This window comes from Prosopis cineraria, unplaced genomic scaffold, assembly GCF_029017545.1.
Source record: "Prosopis cineraria cultivar Desert tree isolate PC_DT_omini unplaced genomic scaffold, ASM2901754v1 PC5, whole genome shotgun sequence".
Lineage (NCBI taxonomy): Eukaryota > Viridiplantae > Streptophyta > Magnoliopsida > Fabales > Fabaceae > Prosopis > Prosopis cineraria.
The window spans coordinates 39,355,332-39,378,854 of record NW_026555336.1 but is presented as its reverse complement, the minus strand read 5'-3'; the positions used below and the strand labels follow the sequence as shown (position 1 = coordinate 39,378,854).

General features: G+C 34.6%; 4 protein-coding genes across 4 annotated transcripts in view; all 4 read right to left on the bottom strand.

Annotated features, from left to right (window-relative positions):
- LOC129312155 (NEP1-interacting protein 1-like) overlaps nucleotides 1-23,523 on the bottom strand; it is a 70,340-nt gene that overhangs the window by 3,944 nt on the left and 42,873 nt on the right. The window lies entirely within an intron of this gene.
- On the bottom strand, nucleotides 6,182-7,163 carry LOC129312162 (leucine-rich repeat extensin-like protein 3). Its single transcript, XM_054954775.1, has one exon. The coding sequence runs from the start codon at nucleotides 6,903-6,905 to the stop codon at nucleotides 6,486-6,488; it is 420 nt and encodes a 139-aa protein (XP_054810750.1). The 5' UTR covers nucleotides 6,906-7,163; the 3' UTR covers nucleotides 6,182-6,485.
- Nucleotides 18,262-19,218, bottom strand: LOC129312160 (extensin-like). Its single transcript, XM_054954772.1, has one exon. The coding sequence runs from the start codon at nucleotides 18,950-18,952 to the stop codon at nucleotides 18,491-18,493; it is 462 nt and encodes a 153-aa protein (XP_054810747.1). The 5' UTR covers nucleotides 18,953-19,218; the 3' UTR covers nucleotides 18,262-18,490.
- On the bottom strand, nucleotides 19,806-22,246 carry LOC129312158 (uncharacterized). Its single transcript, XM_054954770.1, has 5 exons — nucleotides 21,770-22,246; nucleotides 21,297-21,384; nucleotides 21,056-21,126; nucleotides 20,907-20,954; nucleotides 19,806-20,681 (listed from the first exon to the last, which is right to left on the bottom strand). Exons 1-5 carry the CDS (start codon nucleotides 21,881-21,883, stop codon nucleotides 20,472-20,474), a joined length of 531 nt encoding a protein of 176 aa, XP_054810745.1. The 5' UTR covers nucleotides 21,884-22,246; the 3' UTR covers nucleotides 19,806-20,471.

Here is a 23,523-nt window from a genome sequence, read left to right as displayed (position 1 = left end):
TATTTAAAATATCATCAATAAATACTTGGATGGATTGGATAATAATAAAACAAGGATATAGTAATTAATACATCTTTTATTTAAAAATGTAAGGTATTTTTTGAAGAGTTAGATATTAAAAAATATAAGGCATTTTTAGTCTTTCGAGATATAATCATTTTCTTTTTTTAAAAGTGTCTTATTGATGAATGATTTTATATTTATTGTAGGGTGTTTAATAAGAATAAATATAAAAAGATATAATTAATTTAAAAATAAGTAATTATTTTATTAAAAAATAAAATTTAATTAAAAACATCTTACATTATTAAACAAAAAAATTATATATTATATAAAGGGTCCATCTAATAATTTATATTTTAAATCAAAGTTATTAAAAAAAAAAATAAGGTAACATATGGCAGGCTAGTAGGAGAGGGAGTATAGTTGGGCAGGCAAATGGGGCAGAGTAGGTAGAAGCTCACGTGTGATTCTGCTTCTGATTAGGATTAGTAATTGCTTTGCCCTTAAATCTTGGCCTTCACTGGGCCCCCCCCGCCGCTTATCCGTCTGGCCTCCAATTCTGCCATCTCTTCTTTCCCTCTCTGAAAGTGACTCACCTTCTTCGATTTCTTCTGTGTCTTTTCCCTTTCCTTCATTTTACATTTTCTTTGATTATTCCCATTCCCATACACGATATCCACCTAACTCTGTCCCTTAACAGACTTGGTTGGTCATCCTTGAGTCATGGGTTTGATCGCCTTCTTAATTCATTCATTAGAATCCTCATTATCTGCATTTGAAGTTGACATTTACACTGCTATTTCGGTTTCTCACACTATTGCACGCTCACATATAATAGTAATTGCTGCTCCCCTCTCCCCTACTCCTTATAACATCGTCTGTTATATTTTTAGCTTTCTAAAGGGCTTATCTTCTTCATTTTCTCACCATTTAATTCAAAAATTGGTGTTTCACAATAACCCCAATTCAGGCTTCGGGTAGACTTTTGGTTTTTGGCATGTATTTTTACATTTTTGGGGTGTGGTATTTTTTTTAAAAAAAATAGGGATGTGGGATGTTATTTGATAATTTTATGATCAGGTAAATTAACTTTTTGAATGCACTTGAAAAAATCATTGGAAATGAATTTGGAAACACACATTAATTATTATATTGGAGCTTTTTAAATTAACTTCTTGGTGTTGGATTTTTGAATTTGCCATAATTACTATCCTTATTCCCTTACATTTGTTAGTTCGAGCTCCAACTTTTGGCTTTTTGTGTGTGTGTCAGTAACCTCTTACAATATTTTATTACATGCTTTGTTTTATTTGAATAATGAATACGAAAGATTTTCCATTTAGGTATATCTTACTCTGTGCTTTATATTCCATACATTTTATTGATTTTTGCTTCCTTATTTAATAATTTTATCATATTTTATTAGAGTTTGCAATTCAACTAGATACCAAATTATACATTAAAAATTTAAAAATTAATAATATTAATTTCAATATTAATGCATGTTAAACTATTTATTATATAATTTGTTTCTAATATATCAAACTTATATTTTTATTTTTATTATTTAACATTTCAAATTTTATGTTATTTGGAATGTTTATCACATTTTTTAAGTATTTTTAATATATTATATTTGTATAATAAAAATTACTAATCATAAAAAATTATTATCCTTTTTAGTAATTATATATTCAAAAGAACATTTGGCTATATATAATATAACCAATTTTTAATTTATCAAACTGACTTCTAAAAAAAATATCTAAACTTAAATTTCATTACAACAACTTATTTTTATTAAATTAATTTTTATCAAATAAACTATTAACAAATTAATTTTTTATCAACAAAAAACCAAATATACATTAAATACACCACCGATATCTAATTGATTTTTTTTAGTAACTTTAACAAGACTAGCAATGGTAGATTTCTCGAAAAATATTTTTTTTTTAATTCCATTGAATGTATTGGAAAATTTTACGGTATGACCGATCAACTAATCAATGCTGTTTTACCGGGGCAAAAATCTCGAAATGGAATTATTAAATAAATGATAAACAAAAGTAAAATCATATTGAAAACTAAAGTGGGAAAAGCAGGAAATTAAAAGAAATGATTAAAGTTAAAGCAAAATGAGAATATGGAGAGGGGTATTAATTGAAAGGTGAGGGGGGCTAATAATGAAGGTGTGGATGGTGATTTATCAGTACTGTTGTGATAATCCTTCAATCAAGTAACGTGCTCAATCAATCATCAATGGCAACACGAACCGAGTCATTATGCCTTCCATCCCAAACGACAATTAATTTCCATGCATTTATATGCCAAAGCCATATCTACACACTGCTCCTTTATTTGTGACTCATCATATATTTTTTCGTTATTTGTTCCTCCTGGTCTGGAAAACACGGCAGAATTATCAAACCATATGTGTGTACCTATGTCCCCATCTCCTTGTCTGCTTGTAATCATCACGAACTTCGCATATTAAACATTACCGTATACATGCATATTCTCACTACGTTGTTTTCTCCAGCAACCTTCGCAAAAGACACTCGCGTCTCTCTCATATTGTCCCTCGTTTATTTTCCCCACTTTATCCTCGGGCTTTTGGACACGCGTTGCTATCTCTAATACCATTCCCTAATTAATTAACTGATTTATTTATTTTTAATCAGATTAATTATAAGATTCTGTTAATTGAAATATAGTTAGGTAAATTGACCACTACCGGTTGATGGTGGTGCTAATTTTTTTTCTTAATATATATCTGCAAGTTCAATTCATTAATTTCACGATCGAGCTGAAATGTGAGTGGAGAAGAGCCATTCTGTTGTCATATTAAATGTGAATTTTTGTGACGGCTTTCTTCCTTTCGTGTTTCGCCAATGAATGTGTGTTGGGAGGGGGGGGACAAGAATTGAATTGAAGAGAATGATAGTCATTTTAATGTAATTAAGCTTATTGATGTATACTCCTTATCTTTTATCTATTCCTCCAAATATTCTTATCCATGAAAAAATTGATGTCTTAGATTTGCTTTTAATATATAAGATGAGGTTTCTTGTCCAAACTGGCTAGAGAGGTCCAAGTTTTCGATCAGAGCCTCGTTGTCAGTCCTATATATTAACTGCAAATCTATGTGCTCCCACAGAAAAGCTAGGCATGGGCCAAGGAAGTTATAAACACAAACGTAGCAAGTTTACAGATGAATTATTCTGAGAAATGGGTGAGACTGTCAACAGTGAAATATATACATGCAATTTGAACTCGTCAAATGAATCTTGTGTGGCAAACTTAAAACTTATCCATGATTTAAGAATAAGACCTGAGAGGTGTTATTTAGACAAGGAATTCAAAGCCATATCATGAAGGATAAACGGGGCCCGTGCTTCTGTGGTTGCCCATACAGGCTTCATGTGACGGAAACCAAACATGGCGTGGTGTATATCTTGCATTAATTATTGCACACTTGGGAGGAAAGAGGGAGGAACTGAATTCCAACTAAAGGTAGGGTCAAAGAGGCGGAGATGAGAATGAAGTTAAAGCAAAAACTGATCACAGGCTGTAGTTGTAGGCTTTGAACGAATCTGATCGATTAGGTTTTGAATGCCTCTTTATTTCACATGGACCCCTCACTTTGACATCAACTACCATCACCAGGTCCTACCATTTTAGTCCCACTTTCTGGATCTTTTTCATTACCTGGCGATGCAAGGTGTGATAAAGAAAGTGAGAAAGAGAGGAACGGATCATGACTGTCAGAAATCTGCAAAGGAGAGAGCTATATAAATGTCCCCACCAGACATATATGGCATGCTACGGATAATTAAGAGAATGCCCCTTAGATCGATATGTACAAAGTACAACAAGGCTAGCTTGTATTATACATTTGACAGTTTCAGAAAGTCATAAACTACTTTCCCTGTTGCGTCTGACAGTCAGGATATGGCTTATCAACCACACATACCTGTCACCGGAAACAATTCAGGGAACCTGATATCATTAACACTACTTGAAAATTTTGCATCGAGGTCTTGTCTGTAGTCATCGTAACTGTGAAATTATCGAGTTCTAGCTTGTTATCTCATAGTACAGGCTACTTGGGTGTATATAATTAATGAGATATAGTCGTTTGAGCGACTATTTTTCTTCACTAAATTTTAAACCATACTAATGAAGATGGGAATTGAAGTTTGAAAAAGTGATGATTGCAATCACCCAATAGTAAAAGGGCCAGAAGAGTGGAGAGACGTAGTAAGAGGGGGGAGACAACCTACTATTAAATAATTAATAAGGTGGGGATGGCTGAAAACGAAAGGGTAGTCCCGTGGATACATGGCTTAGCCCTCGTGTGCGTGGCCTCATGTTGCAGCAGACATATATAGTAGACCCATACACACAACACATGGGAGGATTTGAGTGGCCATTGTGGAAGTACAGAAAGCGATGCATATTAGAATATTGGAGAACTCCTGGGAGCATTTAATCTGATGAAGCAAGAAAATGCAAGGGTGGGAAAGAATTTATTCAGGTGAAGAAGAAGGAGAAACAAAGTAAGAGAGTATGCTGAAGAAGAGAGAGTGGGAAGAAAAGATAATAAAGGAGCCTTGTAGGGGAACCACGGACATGAGCCAGGCGGGCGTGGTCCATGATTGAAACCTTCGATCATGTTGTTGACAGAGAAGGATCACGCAGAGACAAAAGTGATGATGGGGAATTCAATGAGCGCCGCGATATTTGCTGACATGTCTCCCCAAACCCCCAGAGCCCATTGACCCATTCTTGAGGGGTCAGGCCTGTTCCAGAGCATACACGAATCCATTCACAACAATTGGGCCTCCACCTCTCTTGCCCATATATTAGCAACCGCCGCTCTAAATTTGTCGTCCTTCTCTTCAATCTGCAGTGTCAGGCACAGAATGTGCCCCGGAAGCTTAAATTCGTTACTGGTGTCAATTATGGGCCCGAGTACAACTCCTTCATCATAACCAAATTAGACTTATTATATATCAAGCATTCATGCTGAAGGATTCATGAACTTGAGTCTTGGATTTTTTTAGTTACATCAATTCACTGATCATTTACTAATTGGATTCTCTCCTGTTTCGGTCGTCACTTCTGCATTCCTAGTAGTTAATTCTTTTTTCTCTGTTTTTTAAAAAATAGATTGCATTTATCAAAGTCATGAAACGAGGAACGTTATTTTTTATCCTGGGTGGAAAGCAATGAACGTTATTCCTGCTACCTTTTGATGACTCGGGCTTATTTATAAAAGAAGAAAGTGACGGACGATGAGATTTAAAAAAATCTAGAGATGTCAGCAGGCGAAGGAGGGGGAGCGAAGGTCGTTGAAAAATTGTTTGCCGGTGAAAGCATTTGGATGAATCAACGTTAGTTATAATCCAAACCGGAGGATCTATCATCTATAAATGGAGTGGATGCTGGTGGAGAAGTTGGAGCCTGCTTATTGGCCGCAGAAGCAACAATCTTATCTACGCTGCTTGCATCAACATGATCCTGTTGTTTCTCATCAGTACCCCCATTAGTGCCAATTTTCCTGGGCAGTCAGATCAGTACTGAGTCCTCATCCAACGGTCAAACATACTCCACGTGCAATGTACCATTAGATTGTCTAAGTGTAATTGAACCTAAACAAATATGAGAAATCTCATATAAAATAAAGTTGAAATTAATAATTAATACAAAATAAAGATAAATGATACATAAACTTGAGTTTTAAGATTTTGAATTAAGATATTACATTCTTCCATTAATCTTGCTTGTCTCTTTTCTTCCCTTGTTTTCAAGGGATTACTCCTCATTGCTAACAAATGCTTCTTGTCAATTAAAACCCTTTAGAAATTTTATTTCTGCCCAATGTGAAACTTATGTTACGCGCTATACTAAGTTTTCAAACTGCCTCTTAGAGTAAACCAAAACACTTGCAACTTCATCATGACCGCAAAAGAAAAGGAGCACCCAGAATCTTCTCTTTTCCCAGTTAATAATCCCTCATCTTTACCCATTAATAGTCGCGACTATGTAAAAATGTTGCATCTATCACATAATTTGTACTTCCACTAACAATTAAATAAAGAGTTACATCAATAAAACAACAATCTTAATAATGTCAAACCTTAGTTATGCATATTTATATAATTAACTCAAGTTCTGTTGAATATTTTGATGAAACCTTGATATAGTAATTTGAATTTCTTAAGACAAAAGGAAGATACATCATCTCTGGTTATTTTCTGCATTTTCTTTCTTCTCAGCAGCTTTCCAAATTATCCACCCTCTCCTCATCTCCTCTGTTTTTCCCTCCACTGCATACAATAACCACACGCATAGCAGAAATCTCATCCAAGTACAGAAAAGAGAGATTCAAATAATTACTGCAAATTAAATACTCTAAACCCTCATTTCAAGACTACAGCTTAACAAATACATCAAGTTGTTCGCTGAAATTTTTATTACACAAGGAGAGAAGTCAGAGACAAAAAGCAGGTCGCGGCAATCATCATCCCCGTCCATCTGTGCAGAGCAGGTGCTTCCGACGTGTCATCTGTCCTGTGAGGAGGCTTCCTATAGTAAAACGGAAAGTAAGGCAGAATCGGATCAGGAGGTGGTGGGGTCACACCTGAACCGCCGTTAAAGTCGCCGCCATAGGGAGGTGGAGGGGTGTAAGGGTAATAACCAGAAGGGGGTGAATATGAGGAGACAGACTGAGGCGGTGCCGGCGGAGCTGGGGTGACGGAAGGAGTTGCGGGAGTGGCGCCGGGGATGGGGGGCGGGTAACATGGATATGGACATGGCTCGTCGGATATCGAGATGCTGGGAAAACTGAGGAGGATTGTTACGGAGAAGAAAACCAAGGAAGCGAATTGGGACATGTTGAGGAAGAAGGAAAATCAAGGGAAAGTGAAGGAAAATTATAAAGGTTGGTGGAGAGAAAATTCAAGCTGGGACAGTGAATTTAGAACAAAGAAGGCGAGAGTGACGAGGATATGGAGGGTTGGTTGGTGCAGCGTCGTGATGAATCATAGGAAGAAAAGGGAGAGAGTGATTAAAAGTTTTGAAAACGAAGTTGTAGCTGCCACTAGATGCTTTTTTGGTAAATGTTGAGCAGGAAATTAAACAACTACTACAGTCACGCTTGGGCTCACATGCCCTTGGAAGTCTTGATCCTGCTAATTATTATCCCTTTTTAACTCTAATTATAAGAATCATAAAAAAGTAATAACTATTATATATAAAGTTAATTTCTTTTTGTACAGTCCAAAAAATTTGTGATCTAGTCTTTGTTACTTACTAAGTTTTTCTCCAAGCAATTAAAAATTATTGAATAGTCCAACAGCTGATTGTGATTGCGGATATTAAGAAGGGGTAGAGTTTCTATCAATAAATAAATAAATGGAAGTTGTAAATTGTAATAGAAGGAAATTTTTATTGGGTTGTTGGCGGAGAATAACAATCATTGCACATGATGCATCTGCAAATGTTGAGAAAGTTTGCATGTATATATGTATGTATTTAAAATATAAATTGCTTATGTAGTAACCTAATTATGGTTTTCTTGAAGCTTCTAAACCACAAGTAGCAATTGATGATTAGCTAAATTGGAAAATAAGCATGAGTAATTACTTGCTAACTTTAAAACCAGATCACACTTCTAAAAAAAAAAAAAGCATATCAAACTCGTATGCGCAAAATATTTTTATGAACTCTATCTGTGTTTTTTTTTTTTGGGGCCTTGCTTAAAATTTACTTTTTGAATTGGTTTCAATTATTTTTCGGGTTGAACTTGTAAACTTTTAAGCCCAGGATCATCAAGTCTATCAAACGTCATGAGAACTAATTTGATTGTTTAAGATAACAAAGTTGTAGGATCAATGCATGACGTTGATAGTGAAAGGGGGGAAAAGAAAAGAGAAGGCACAAAAAGTTGTGCTTTTCCGATCTGGCATTTCTTAAGTGATAAGGCTTTCTTCTTGTTTTGAAGTAAAGCAAAAATAATTGTAGCCAAAAGTAGTTATTAAAGTTGTTTAATCAATTAATGGAATTACGAAACATGATCGTCTAATGAATAAATTGAAAACCATCACAATTATAGATATGAAATTTATGAATATCAGAATTTTGAATCTAGATGTGAATAAATTGTCACAGCCAATGCATATGACATGTTTGTTGTGGCCAACGAAGTATTCCACCATAATGCACATGATAGCATAGAAAAGATAACAATTAAAATTTAACTTTTGAAATGCATAATTTTCAGCTCAAACCTTTAATTAAGGTTATTTAAGCATCTATACATAGACAAGTAAACACTCTAATTAATGGATTTAATTTCACCTCAATTCGATATGAAGTGAGGATCTTGAAACACTTGGAGTTAAAATATACTTGTCACATTTATAACTTATCAATCAAGTATATTCCCTCCATAATTAGCTACTAGCCACCACAATCATATCCAACATAAATCATAATCAAACCTTACATATTTAACTTCTCAACATGCTAATTCATTTGAGAATCATAATTTAATCATACATTTACACATTTGGCCTCAACTCCAAAAATGGGGCTACATATAAGTGATAAATATAATCTAACCATAAAGCCCATAATATTAGTAATAATAAGTATTCAAATACATAAACTAAATAATTAGAACTTTACTTATGAACCCATGCTTCTCTGGTCTTTGATGCATCTCCCCTCAGCCTTTCTCTTAGTGTCACCTAAAAAAGTGTCAACAAACGAGAGTGAGATTATACAATTTTAATAACCAAAGTACATAAATTCAAATACATAAAAGCATGACAAATACAAGCACATAAAACAAAGATTAACATTTAACATTCCTTTGATATTCAACATATATCATAAAACTATTAATCATTAATCACACGCATATAATTCAATGATGTCATTTATGCATGATCATATGCAATTCATCCTTATTCATTTTCTAACTGAATCTATGAGCTATCATATAAGACTAACTTGTATGATTGGATTAGGCCACTCTCTAATTATGAGGGGTTACTTGGCCAATGTACTCACTCCCTACTCTCAAACCTTCTTGAATTTCTAGGATATCATAGTTGCTTGACCCTCACCGTCCCTTATAGGAAGTTGGTGGTCTCAAGCGGCATGCTCACACATGTCATTCCTAAAGGACAATGGACATAAATGCACCTAAATCAACTATGCCAACCACCATGTGCAAATATCAATGGAGGCTACATCACGTGAAATTTTCACATTGCCCTTTCTTACTAGGGTAAACTCCTACCCTTCCATAATCATGTAACATACTCATGTTATTCAATGATACATTATAATATAAAATTAATTAACTTATCTCATAATTAAGCACATACTATCAAGTCAAGAAAACATAACCAATACTCAATTTCATGCCATAATCATATGCTTATGCTTATCATAATACTAAGCATTCACTTAAGCATATATTATAACTTGATCATATAACTAAACTAATAATAGCCACATAATTCTCAATAATCAATACCAACATACTAACATATTTTATATCATCAAATTCATCGTAATCAATAATATGTAGCTCATAATTACAAACAATAATTATTTATAAAAATTTAACTCCTGGTTACCTTAATCCTTAAGGCTTAGGCTACCACTTTAAGAGTTTGATCTTGATTCTAAGGGAGCTTTGAAGCAATCAATATATAGATTGAGATTAACATACATCATTAATGATTAATTGTTATTAATTAGCCTTAATCATAGTTAAGGTCTTAAACCCTCGTTAAGCATGATTAAGCAAAAATCAATCTCAAAACTCATTTTCATTAACTTATTTATCTTCCATTAAGGTCAATAGACATTATTAGCTAATCTCATTAGCTTGAACTTAATTATTTAACATTATTGTTAACTTTTTAAACCCATTATTAACAACTCTAACTATTACCATTAGCAAAACCCAAGGATTAGAAAGTTAAATAACCATCATTAGATTCTACTGAAGTTATTAGAGTAAGATGTGTCTGCCATTATGCATAACAACTCCCATAACTAGAAAACTCCTAAGACTAATTAAGAAGGAGGAGGAAGAGTGGAAGAGGAACCTTAACCAAGGATTAGATGGCTTGAAACTACCTCCAATGGCAAACCCTGGTAAAGCTCCACCCTTCCTTTCATGTTCTCTTTCAAAATTTCTTACCATTTTACTATCTGAAACACATCTCGTAAGTTAATTTGTGCCTAAAGTAGCCCAATGAGTCCTCTAGTCCCTTCTAAGCCTCATATAAGGTTTAATGGACCTAAAGGCCATCTAGTTACTCTAACTAATTCAATTAAGACCCGAGTTAATTCATCTTACTGTTAATTAATTTAAATTAATATTATTTTAAATTTCAGGATGTTACATGTACAATGTGAAAGCAAGCAACAGGTAGAGTGACAAGAGCTTTAATGAGTTTCTTGCAACTCTTAAAGTAATGTTATGCTAAGTGAATGAGCTTCATATTAACATATATGAAGCAAAACAAATGTTACTTGCTATTGGCATGACTTATAAAAAGATTCATACTTGTCTAAATGAATGTATATTATTTAGAAATGAATATGTATCACTAATTAAGTATCTAAAATAGGTAAGTTTAAGTGTGATTGTGAGCTTATGGCACTTGGTTGTAATTTTAGACATCCTAATTATGTTTTGAAAGCATAAATGGGTAAGTTCTTATTTTAGTGTCCAACTTTTGATTGAAAAATGATTTGAATATGAAACTAGTGCCATTAGTTAGAGTTTAAAAAAAAGCTTTCCGTAGATATTTAGACTACTTCAATCAGATATCAGACGGAGTAGTGGGGCTTGTCAAAAATTTGACTAGAAAATCTGCCGTTGCTGTCATGTGTTTTTGCATTTAATGCTACAACATAAATTTTGATTCTGTAACGTATTATGCCAAAATCACTATTTTTATTTTTTTTACCCCAATTTGTTGTTATCTTACTTGTATGATAATCATGTTTCCGTATACATGTTTTACTCTAATTTTAATTTATGAAATAATTTTTTTAGCATGTTAAGTTTTGAAAACTTAAAATTTCATTTATGTAAATTTTATAAATTTAATAATTTACTTGGGTTAGTCTTGTAATTACCTCAATTATAGAGTTAATTATGGATTAGTAAAGAAAATCTTACATTATTCATGCTACTTTCAGGGCTAAAACAACCCAAAAATGACAGACATTTGCTTGACTCTTTTAATTAAAGATTTAAATTATTATAGGAGATAAGTGTTGAGGTGTATCATAGGTACGGGAAAGAAAAAATTTAATTTGAGAGTCTTGCTATTTGGTATCATAAATGACTTTTCGGCATATGATAATTTGTCAAAGTATAGTATCAAATAAAAACTTGAATGTCTTATTTGTGAAAAAAATACAAATTCAATTAGGTTGAAGCATAGTATGAAGAACACTTATATGGGCATCACAAATAGTTGTGTCAAAGTCATTATTATTAGTTATTGAAGAAATCTTTCAATGAGAATTCACAAAAACAAAGAAACCAATTAAAGTAGCAATTGATGATTAGCTAAAGTGGTAAACAAGCATTAGTGTAATTATTTGCTGACTTTAAAACCAGATCACACTTTTTAAAGAACATATCAAACTCGTATGCAGAAAATACTTTTTTCTTCATGAGCTCTCCCTCTCTCTCTGCTTTTTTTTCCTTGGGCCTTGCTTAAAATTTATTTTTTGAATTCGTTTTCAATTATTTTCAGGGTTGAACTTATCAAACCAGGTAAACTTTTAAGCTCATGATCATCAAGTCTGTCAAACGCCATAAAATCTAATTAGATTGTTTAAGATAAAAAAAAAAAAGTCACAGGATCAGTGCAAGAGAGTGTTGGAGAAAGTGATAGGGGTTTCCTTGGAGAGGAGCAAGCATGGATTTCCATGATCCCGAGTGATAGAAACTGGTCAAAGTGTTTGATTGGCGTGTGTTCTCACAAGAAAAACGATGCTTCCCTTCAACGAAAGATCCAGAATCATCATCATCATCGTGCTTTTCCAGTTTCATCCCATTTGAGAGAACGCCAATTAAGATTTGTGCTGTAATATCCCTGCATTGGATCTTGCAGGCTTTGTCTCGATCGAGTACCCAAGAACAATATTCTCCTCAAAACAATCAATACATTTCGAAGATTTAAAAGAGAATAGAGAATGAATGCATCACCTAATTAATCAATTAGAGAGTATTGTAAAATATGTTTGACGACGCAGGAATTTTGACCGCGAAGGGGAATTAATGCTTTATTAGACAAATAATGTTCTATTAAGGATCACGAAAGAATATTGTTATGATAAGAATATTGGGGGAAATTATAAGGAAGTTAATTAATGGGAAAAGTTGATGTATATGTAATTTAATTTCGTGAGAGAATAAATTAAGAGTATGGATTATTAGGCATGGAAAATAAGTGTCAATAGCAAAAAGGTACCTAAAAAATGTAATATATTTTTAACCGAATCTCACCCTTCAATAAAATAATTAATGATCTTTCAATTAGCTCTATCTTTTTATATCTATTTTTTTAAAATAAATGTAAAATAATTTATTTAATGATAATGCTTTTGTAAAAAATAATAATAATATCTTAACAAAATATTTAATTTTTTAAAAAATATTTTATATTTTTAGATTTAAGGGGTATTTGGGATGAACATAGAGGGGGGATTGCCAAATGATGGAGGAAGCGATCAGCACACACGCTGAGTTGAGAGGCTTAATTAATGAAATTTTGGACCTCACAAATCCATTTCACACGCAACCATCGGAGACAAGGAAGACACGAGTGCGGATAACGATAACTTCATATATTAATGGTCCACGATGATGATGACAAGTCGGCCTAATTCGTGTCTGGCCCCACACACCACTTAGCCTCATCTCCTTCTCCACCGCCTCTTCATTAGCCTTTTTACATCTCAATTCCTGTACTGTTTGCCCCTCTCTCACTCAATCATTTACACACACACTATCAATTCCCTACGTCTACTCCTCAACTGCAAAGTCTTCGTTATTTCTTATATTTAACAAAAATTTTATCACGTGTCGGCGAGTTTTTTAATTAGGCTGTATTTAATACAAACTAACTCAAACAAGCTTAAAATTATAAAAAAAAACCTAAATAATTAAGCTTGACTTTAACCTTGAGTCTATTCAGACTAACCCAAATACATAAATTAGCAAATTTTTTAAAATAAATTTCAATTTTTACTTTAAAATTAATTATGTTTATATTATAAAAAATATATAATATAATTTTAGGATACTTAGCAGTACAAAAGACTCAAATTTTTCAAAAACAAAATTTGTGGGTCGTATAGTTTAAAAATCAAGATTAAAATATATTTTTAATATCTTTGAAAGATGTTTTATAGATTTAAAATAATAAAAATATAATAACGCATTAGCGTGAATGTTTTAAATTTTTTAAAAAATATATAATAATATACTCAAATAGGTCTCTCGATGTAAAATAAACTAAAAATTAAGGGACTAATTAATATTTAATAATATATATGTTTAAAAAAATAAATTTGTAACTGGGCTTGGTTTGATTTTTTTAGGCTTATTCAAATTAGCAAGAGTATGAATATTGAGTTATTTCCTCGAGATTAACACATAAACAGTAATAGTTAAAGTTTATAATTAACCACCACTTCAACATAGTTCATGCGGTAAGGGTTGTTGAATAGTGATGTAAACTTTGATAAAATAAACAAACAAAAAAGGGTTGTTGAAGCCGCGCTTTTTTCTTTTATTTACTGGGACCAAGGGTAAGTCAAAGTCTTTGCAATGTTATTACTAGAAAAGTTTTTCTTTGAAAAAATTGAAGTGTCAACAGTCAAGTGAAACTGAAATATTGATAGGCCACATAAGTAAGTGTATTGAAAATCAAAAAGGAAGGCTTGGGTTGGTGTGGTGTCGGTGGAAATTAAAAGTGGTATAGTTGGTATCGGTTTTCCTAAGTTGACGTGTGGTAGTGGTAATGGCCACTGATAGTTGGCCTTCAACATTCCCAACCTTTGATTTCAATCCCTCAACATACGTTATTAGTTGTTCCTTTTTGTTTGCTTCTGTCTGTTCACGCACCAGTCCTCAACTTTCCAAGATTCCCTTACTAATTAATCTAACACCTCAATTATTTTCTCCTTAATGCATTACTTCAAAATGAAGAGCTTTTGTCTCTCCATAACTTACACATTGCATATGATATGCATGATTAGTAACCCTCGAGATCAATAGAACTGAACTAAAAAAAGCCAGTAAAATAGGTAAACTTAAAAAAGCCAGTAAAATAGGTAAACATATTTATGATATTAATTAACATTAATATTAATATAGTTGAAAAAAATAAAGTATAGGACCAAAAAAAAAACTGCAAATACGGTGCCAACTGCAAAGTACTAGTGAGCCATACAAGTGATATGCGATTAAAAATTTATCATCCATATTTTCAGTTAAGTTAGATTACATTTCAATAAAATTAACGTATTAATTTTGGTATTGAATTGAATTATACCGAAATAAGGGAAACTATACATGTCAATTCTTGCTTGCCGTGCGACGTTTCTTTGTGAATTGGTTAACGTCCATGTCGGTCGGAAAATTAATGAGCAAGACGGAAATTTCCGAGAGGCTAGCTGAAGAATCTGCTATGAACATGACTCCCAACTTTTTTGCACTTTCCTAATTACGACGCCGTGCATTTCTCAACTCTTCACTGCTCTGCGCAGTACGCAAGCAGTAGGGTGGAAATGGAACTCAAGCCTAAGCCACCACACCTTTTTTTTTCCCCCTTCAAAGAGAGATATTGCAATTTTGAATTTTGGGATGAGCAAGTTTGTGTGAATACATGGATAGGCGTACACGTCTCTCATTTTTATGAAAAAGAATTAGATTAGAAGTAAAATAGAAAAAAAATATAAAGCGCTTTAAATTATCTTACTTTACTTAAACATTACCCCCAAAGAAAGTCCATTTCCTTCAAAGTTGGCCTAAATGGGAAATGGGTTTTCACTCCAATCATTATATCTAAATTATATTGCACGACTTTTATCTAATATTCAACAAATGCTATACTTTTTAGGTAACAAAACTCTACAATTAAATAATTTGTAGTTAATTACTGATGTCATCGATTGATTTGAATTATTTAAAATTGAATGGTAGAATATTTATTTACCTTAGATGTTCATGTCTGCAAATATAATGCACCGGCTGTTTATTTTGGTTTAGTCAAATAAGTGTCGCATAGAAAGATAGACGATCCATTGAAAAGAAGGGAGGGATCGACGTTGAAGCGATAAATCAGTGGACGGAGCACCAAACCAAGAGGAAAAAAGTGTTATCTCCCCTCTTCTCAATTGGTTTGTCAAAGTTGGATGAAAGGTGTTAAAGGACATCGCCCAACATAGACAAAAAACCAAACAAAAGAATAGTCTATAATGAAATGGATGAGAATTGAAAAAATACTTCTAACTAGTTACTAACTACTCCAATTAGGTGCATCCAATTCAGTGAAAGACCTCTCCTGCGTGACCACCACGCTTGGCTCACTTGGAAAGGGGGGTGAGTCAGCTTAATCTAAAGTCTCGCATGCAAATTCCAAGATATGCAACAGCGTAATTTTTCCAAAAACAAAAAAAACAAAAAACAAACAAAAAGGGGACCCCTCTTGCTCGACGTGTTAGTGTTGTCTTCTCATATAAGCATGTATCCAAAGTTCCAGAAACAGGTTGGCAGTATAGATACACTAAATTTATGTTATCCTAATTTGAAGTATTACTAATGCATTAAAATAATTTCCATCATCTCTCAAGTTATACTGAACTTATCATATATAATCGACCACCATACTATTAATATTGATAATGAGACGCAAGTTAATGAATGACCGGAAATGACAATACTTTCTCTTATTTTTACTTCTTTTGTATGATGTTAATTTGCTGATTTTAAAGCCTTATTTTTTCTTAAATTTGATGTATACATGACAATATTTTTAATCCTGTAAAATTTTTTCATGTGGAACAATTTAAACTCCATTAAAAAAATTGCCTAAAGTGGGACCAAAATAATATTTGGATATCTCTATGTAGCGTATCAATATTTTAGTAGTTAAATTGATTAGAGTTGCTAATCACATTAATTACAAGTAAATAAAATACTTTCTTTGTTTCTATGTATAAGATAAAAAAAAACTATAATCATACACTTTTAGAAAGTTGATTAACTATAATCATTATACTGAAAATACAAAAAGACTAAAATATCCTATATTAATCAATATAAGTATACATTAATTATTTCTCGTTAATATAAATTATGAAAAGTGATTTAAAAAATACATAATAAATATTTATTGAAATGAGTAATTTTACTTATAAAAAAATATAAATCAAAAGTGATAATTCTTTTAATAATAAAAAAGTAAGCGAAGCATTAACTCCAAAAAAATAAAAAAAAATCAAAATTTCCACATCAGGATCAAATCAATCTAGAATGAACCGATATACCGTATTAAATAAATTCGATCATTAATATGTTGATAGGATAAAATATTAATAAATAATTTGATTCATGCAACTTTGGGCTTATCTTGCGGCTTCAGAATGTGTTTGTACACTAAACACTCCCAAGTCGTGTCAAGAAGAAACCGTATAGTATATCCAATTATCCATTGAGGAGGCTCAGGGAAGGAGGCGCGCCCCACAGAATTTACCTAGCGGGGTTAATTTTATTGTTGAAAAATGGATTAATAAAAACAGTGAAAAAAAAAATGTAAAACTAAGTTAAGGGGCGAAACGTTGCGATGTAGGTCCCTCTAACAAATGACTTGATTGGTGAATATCGAAGTTGATCTTTCAGGACACTGACACCTTCTGTACTTCCCCATCACAGGAACGATAAAATTCAATTGAACTCTGACATCATAATCCCATACAGCACCCATAGTTTATTCCTTCATTTTATATCCACTTTACCAAAATGATAACCATGAAATTCCTCACACTAGTCACGCGTCTTGTCTCTATCCCTGGCCCTTTTTGCAATGTCTGCTTTTTGGACATCGCTTTTTTCATTGTTAATCGTTCATACTTGCTAGATGACATTTCATATTGGTCCCAGGATTCTAAATAATTTTGTGATCCAATGCTATTCTTTTTATATACAAATTTCTCTTTCCTTCCTCTATTTTATAAATAAAACTTTAATATTCCAAACATGCTCTTAAATATTGAAATATGGACCACTGAAAATAAGCACCCTAACTCGATACACATAAATGGCCATCGAATTGATCTATAAACAAATCGCTAAATTTTGTTACGCATGGGTCAATGGTAATTTAGGGTATAATACTTAATACGTAATATTTTTCGTGTCCTTTCCATTATGCACTCTTATCATTGATATTTTAAAGATCAATAAAAGGGTAGCACCATTGACATTTTTCCTTAAAATGCATCTGTCTTAATTTTCATTTCAATGATCCTGTTCGTTGTTAAGGACGACTCTTTAATAATGCTTATAAAAAGAGATGACTATTTAATTTCATTGTTCAAGAGTCTTGTTTGACAACTTCTCTGATAATACTGTCAAGTTTTGAGAAAGTGTGAGGTGTCCCTGGTATACCTATACTTTTCCCCTTTCTTCCCAAAGTCTGATAACTTTTTCGGTTAAAATTTAACAAAACATTGGAACGTGCCACATGTATTCTGTAATTAAAACTCAAGGAGACGTGAAGAGACCAGAAAGTGAATGAAGCCGAGTTGGACATGTGTAAATATGAACATGCTAGGCCACGCCTCACTAAAGCATTCATTCAAAGCACCGAGACGTTGGACCACCTAATTGAATTTATTTATTTAATTAATGCGCCTTTTCTAACATCACACGGCAATTTGAGAGAACAGGCTGTGTTTGGGAATTGGGTGGATGATCTGTTATCTTCATTCATCAAATCACTTCCTTGTACTCTATATATCACCTTCAAACGATTATAGGTTTTACATATTTTTTTTTTTTAAAAGACTTCTTGATGCATGTTGAAAAATGCATTCCAATTCAGCTATCCAAGTTCCACGGCATTTCTGAATTCTGATCCGTAAGACCGTGAATCACGTTTGGGATGAAAACTGCCCCGAAATTCAGACAATTAATTCGAGATAAGAGAATCGAAGCTTCAATTTCTACACAAGCTGCCGAACTTATTCACGAGTATCGGGATCACGGAAGGATGAAACAGAAAGAAATAGTATTACAATATGGTAGATTGGTAGTAAATTAAAAACTAAAACCTGACAGTACAAACTTATTCTGGTCTGCCTTTTGTAAAAATTAAATTCCTTTCTAATACCTTTCACAAGCCAGTAATCGGCAATTCGCCGATCACCACAAGGCCAGCACTGCCAATAAGCCAGCTAAAAGCGGCAAGGCAGAGCCAAAACTCCGGCGGCTTGCGCCGTTGAAATTTTCATCCACGGGATACAGGTTGCCCGGAGGTCCGGTGATGTATAGGATCGATGAGGGAGGTGGAGGGCAATCCTGCGACGGTGGGGTTTTTTTCGGAGGCGGCGGCGAGTAATAATATGTAGGCGGCGGCGGCGGCGGAGAAGGTGGAGGAGGCGGCGGTGATGGATAGTACGGAGGGCTGGGAGGGGGAGAGTTATTATCGCATGGGGTGCACTTCTGGCCGCTGTTTGGGGTGGCAGGCACGGTGGTGTCATCAAGTTTCCTTGTTTCCACGGCGGCGGCGAGCAGAGGAGCCGTATAAACGACACAAATAATCACGAGCAGGAACAAGTTCATCGGCACAGGAATCTTGATCTGAGGATGGGTTTGGATTATCATGTCGGATGTGGTAGGGAACGAGGAGTTCAGAGTTTTGGTCGCGCGTGATGAGGAAGAGAAAGAAGTTAGAGGAAGAAAGGTGAAGGTGAAGGATTTCTTACGTTATCAGGTGCATGGGGACTTTAAATTGTAGGGGAAAACTAAAGAGCACCGCAGGTACTGGTCTTCTAGGGAGCCTACTTTACCAGAGATACCAGACTTCCAAGTCCTAAGCCCATTTCTTCTACCTTGTTCAATACTCCATGTGCCCTTGTGGGCTCCACTCTGTTCTGAAATACTGTTATTTACAAGTGCACATTCCTCAAACACTACATAATTATATGTAAATTTATTAGCTTAGCACTAGTGAGCTTAATGCTTGAATCCATTCTGTGGATCACGGAAGGAATGTGATCAGGGGTACGCACCCAAGACATCAGCAAAAGCGATGTGCTTAATACTTGAATTGATCATATGGCTTTGGTCATCATATTCTTTAATTGTTAAAGTGCAACTTCTGCAGCGCCATGCTTTTGTCGTTGATGTAAACTTGAGTTAAACAACTTGTTATGTCATAGCAAGTTTTGAATCATGGAACACGTAATAGCAGCGATGCTTCAGGTCAATATGAATTTCATCGATCGAAAAATAGATGTTTTTTTCTGAATGGTTTTACATTTCACCTTTATATATCAATTTGTACAATAGAAAAACAAGAAAGAAAGAAAAGGTCGCCGACTACGAGTCCAGTAACCCAAATAGAAAAGGCACTTGCTTAAATCAGTATAATATAAGCCAAGCTCTCAGTATTAAATTAGATATAAAAATTATCAGAGGAAATTTCTAGTCTATGTCCGAAGGGAAACTTTCTTTCTCTCTCTCTTTCTTTTTTTTTTTTTTTTGGGGTATCCTGAGAAGACTAAAGAGGATTATAAATTTCGAGAGGTCAACAGGGAACGCGACAGGTTAGGTGAAAGCAAGGATGGTCATGAAATGAAACGTTAAACAAAGGCGAACCAGAAAAATAATTGAGATGAGGATAGAAGTTTGACACAAACACATCAATCGTTGTCAGGATGTAAATAATTCAGAGAGTGGAGGGTATGATGAATGCCATCTGCAATAATAATATATACAATACAACTCACACGACCCCCCCCCCCCCGGCCACCCTCCTTCCTTACACCTTCCCTGCTCTACTCTCTCTCCTTCGGTTCACACATCCTGTTCATATTCAACAAAAGCTCACTGTCTCTGGCTATTCCCACACTCCATTTCATAATTTTGCATTTTTTATCTTTAACTGAGACCTCACTTCAAGCCAAGGACATAGTGGACTAGCCCATATCAACATAATTTTGGACAAGCCCACAAAAGCTGTCCAGTTCCGAAGCCCATCTTTTACGACGTACAAAGCCCAGTTACATCCCGAAACAAAAACCAACACCAACACCACCACTTACTAATAACATCCGCTCACCCGAGTAGGTTCTGGCAAGTTGCAAAAACTTATTTTTGATCACTAAACCAAAACAAAAGCCTAGCTACAGTAACCCCTCGTTTCATAGAAATGAAACCCAGGCTCCTGAAAATGTGACCCTACATTGGCCTTCGAATCCCGCCGGGCCCTCTTTGAGCACTGGCTTTCCTCTTCGACCGGTGAGGTTCCGAAATGCCATGAAGAATCCTCGAATCCTTGAACCATTTCCATTAGCATGCTCTGCAACTCCTCTATACTGTATACCCGTTCCTGCACCAATCACCACACACCACACAAACATATGTCGATATTTTTCCCTGCTTTTTTCTGACTGAAAACATCCAAGTGATACCACGGCCATACTTAGTTCTTTTCGCGTTGTAATTACTGCTAATTGAACGCCCCAATCAATAAAAAATAAAACCCATATAAAAGGAAGGCAGAAAGTTAATTTCAACACCAGAGCAGATACTCGGACAGGGTTACGAACGATACCTCTCTGCTCACTTGCGTCTTCAGTTCTTGCACAAAATCATAAAACCCCTGAAATCAACATCATAAAAAACAAACAAAAGGTGATTTTAGGGTCATTCTGAACCCCACATATCGATCGAAAGAAGCGCAATTCCTGAACAAGCACTTACCTCATCCTCTTCTTCTTGGGGATCGTACAAGCCTGCATCGTACATCGTTCTTTTGCTTTGGTCCGATAATACTGCTCCATATGAGAGTCGGGGAAAAGTTTAGTTATAGTGAAATTATTCCGACAAAAAACCGAAGCCCAAGTACGGACCCATGAGATATATAGAATTAGAGATATAAACCAAAAACTTGAAAGTGCAAGATTATCTAAAAAAGTTGGTAGAGGATCCGAAATCATCATACCTGAATAGGCTTCCTGGATTTGCTGGAACTTTCGTTTTGCCTCACCCAGTAGAGAAGGTGTCCTTGTCCACCTATCCGGATGCCATCGCTACATCAGGTTCAGAAAAACCCAATTACATCAGTACCTTTGTCCAACAATATTTACATTGTCCCAAATATCAGCTTAAATAATAGCCCAGACTTGAATCAAAAATTCAGAACCTATCCGTCTGCAACTACACATTTCTTCAACCACAATTTCTTCTCGAGCAAATGATTGAGTGAAATCCTTTCAATTGGAAGCACAGATAGATAGCATACGCAGACTAACCAAAAATTAATTTCAAGTTAATTATGAAGAATCAAAACTATGAAAGAAAGAGGGCGAAAGATTCAATCATCGGGACTTCTAACATATTGTCCTAATCTTGCCTTCAAGGAATCAGAAAAAACGAGGGGCTAATAATTAGAGGAAAGCACTGATTACTAAATACCATTGCCAGCTTACGATAAGCGCGCCTTATTTCTTCAAGAGAAGAATCCGAATCGACACCGAGAATGCTGTAGTATGATGATGAGCAGCTTACTGCGTCAGAATCAGCGTCCATCAATATCACCGAATGCAATCAACCCCGAACCATCGAACACAGACAACCACCAAAATGCAAAGAGCATAGAATTGCTTCAATCAACAAAACAGACGAGTGCAGTCACAAACAAGAACTCATTGCTAACGACAGCGAACGAAAAAAAAGGAACCCTAGGTGCATTTATAAAGGTTAATGGCGGTTGCAGAAGTTGGGGCTCTAGAAACTCTAAAAATATCTGCGAAAAAGAAAGTCTTGCAGGTTTCGGCAAATGCTGGAAAGTTCGGGAAGAATGGTAGTACGGCGAAACGTGGACGTAGATATTTTTCCTGCGGATATGATGAACGTAGATATTTTAGTTTCGGCAACCAAAAGTTGCATGCGAGTGGGATGATCGATTTCTTTGACACGGCTTCAGGTGAAGATGAAATATTCGGGCTTGCCACGTGTCAGTTGTTCACACCCAGGCACCGCAGGCTGTTTTGAATTTTGATGATAACGTTGGTGCTCTTTCATTCGAAGAGCATCCTTTTTTTTCTTTTTCTTTTTCTTTTTTCGGGGTCGAACATATGAAGATCATCCAAGTCGATTGGAATTTGCTTGAGGGCTTGTTTGGATGGACCATGTGTTGGTCCAGTGATGTTTAATTTAGAAGCCTAAAATCATCCTCAGAGATTGGCAACCCAAACGTCCTTGGAAGCCTCAAAAACTCTCAGAAAAGAAATTACATTTACACAATGTATTTTCTTGAGGCAGCGTGACCTGATCTAGTACAATAACAATAACGAGCTTTACCCGACTCTACTAAATGAGGTTGACCACGTGATACTGTTTAATCTGATACGCCAGACGAAATTGCGTGGCCAACGTTCGATTTCCCATAGAAGTGGAACATATAGCTTTATTCCACCATATCATATCGGGCCGGTGTGCCTAGTATGTATTATTTGATTGGGTCAAGCCACCTTTTGGGCTTATGTAGAATGGATTCCATGGAGGTCCTTATCATTATTCCGACGGTCCACATCCCAACTTAATTTAATTTTTAATTTCACGCATTTTAATTCTCATTTGAAATTTGAAGTTGTGGTTTGATCTATGTTCTTATTATGACCTCTTTTCCTAATATCTGTTTCCTAGAAAATGCACTCAAGTTTTATATGGAAATATCATATATTAGTATACTTCCCTTTTTTTTTTCCCCCTTTATGTCCAATCATCAACCTTCTTGCAGTTGCAGCTTCAATAATTTTCCCTTATCCCACTGGGTTTGACACTTGGTTTCTTCACTTGTTACGAAGCCCTTCTTAAATATTTGTGTGATGAATGATGCATTAATTCCTTTTTTTTTTTTTTCAAAGAGATGCATTGATTCTTTTAGCTGACAAGTAGGTAAGATATTGGGACAGCTCTGAAATGTCAAATTCAATAACACTTGGAAAAGAATGAAAGAGACATTATAAGGAAAACAGACAACTAATTAACCCATGCTGGCTACTACTATGCTTAATTTCAAGCGTTACGTAACTTGGAGCAAATTTTCCCTTAAGAGAAATAACGTAATATATATATAGGTCAAGAGTAACACTCTCTGTTGGTGTAACCGCTTCGTGTTTGGAACACTGAAGCTGTCACACCTCAGCCAACCACCCTTTCAAACC

Coding starts and splice junctions, on each gene's coding strand:
- LOC129312162 (XM_054954775.1), bottom strand. CDS start 6,905: ATGTCCCAATTCGCTTCCTTGGTTTTCTTCTCCGTAACAATCCTCCTC.
- LOC129312160 (XM_054954772.1), bottom strand. CDS start 18,952: ATGATAATCCAAACCCATCCTCAGATCAAGATTCCTGTGCCGATGAAC.
- LOC129312158 (XM_054954770.1), bottom strand. CDS start 21,883: ATGGACGCTGATTCTGACGCAGTAAGCTGCTCATCATCATACTACAGC. Junction 20,955..21,055: donor CCCAAGAAGAAGAGGATGAG/GTAAGTGCTTGT, acceptor TGTTGATTTCAG/GGGTTTTATGATTTTGTGCA. Junction 20,682..20,906: donor AGACGCAAGTGAGCAGAGAG/GTATCGTTCGTA, acceptor TGATTGGTGCAG/GAACGGGTATACAGTATAGA.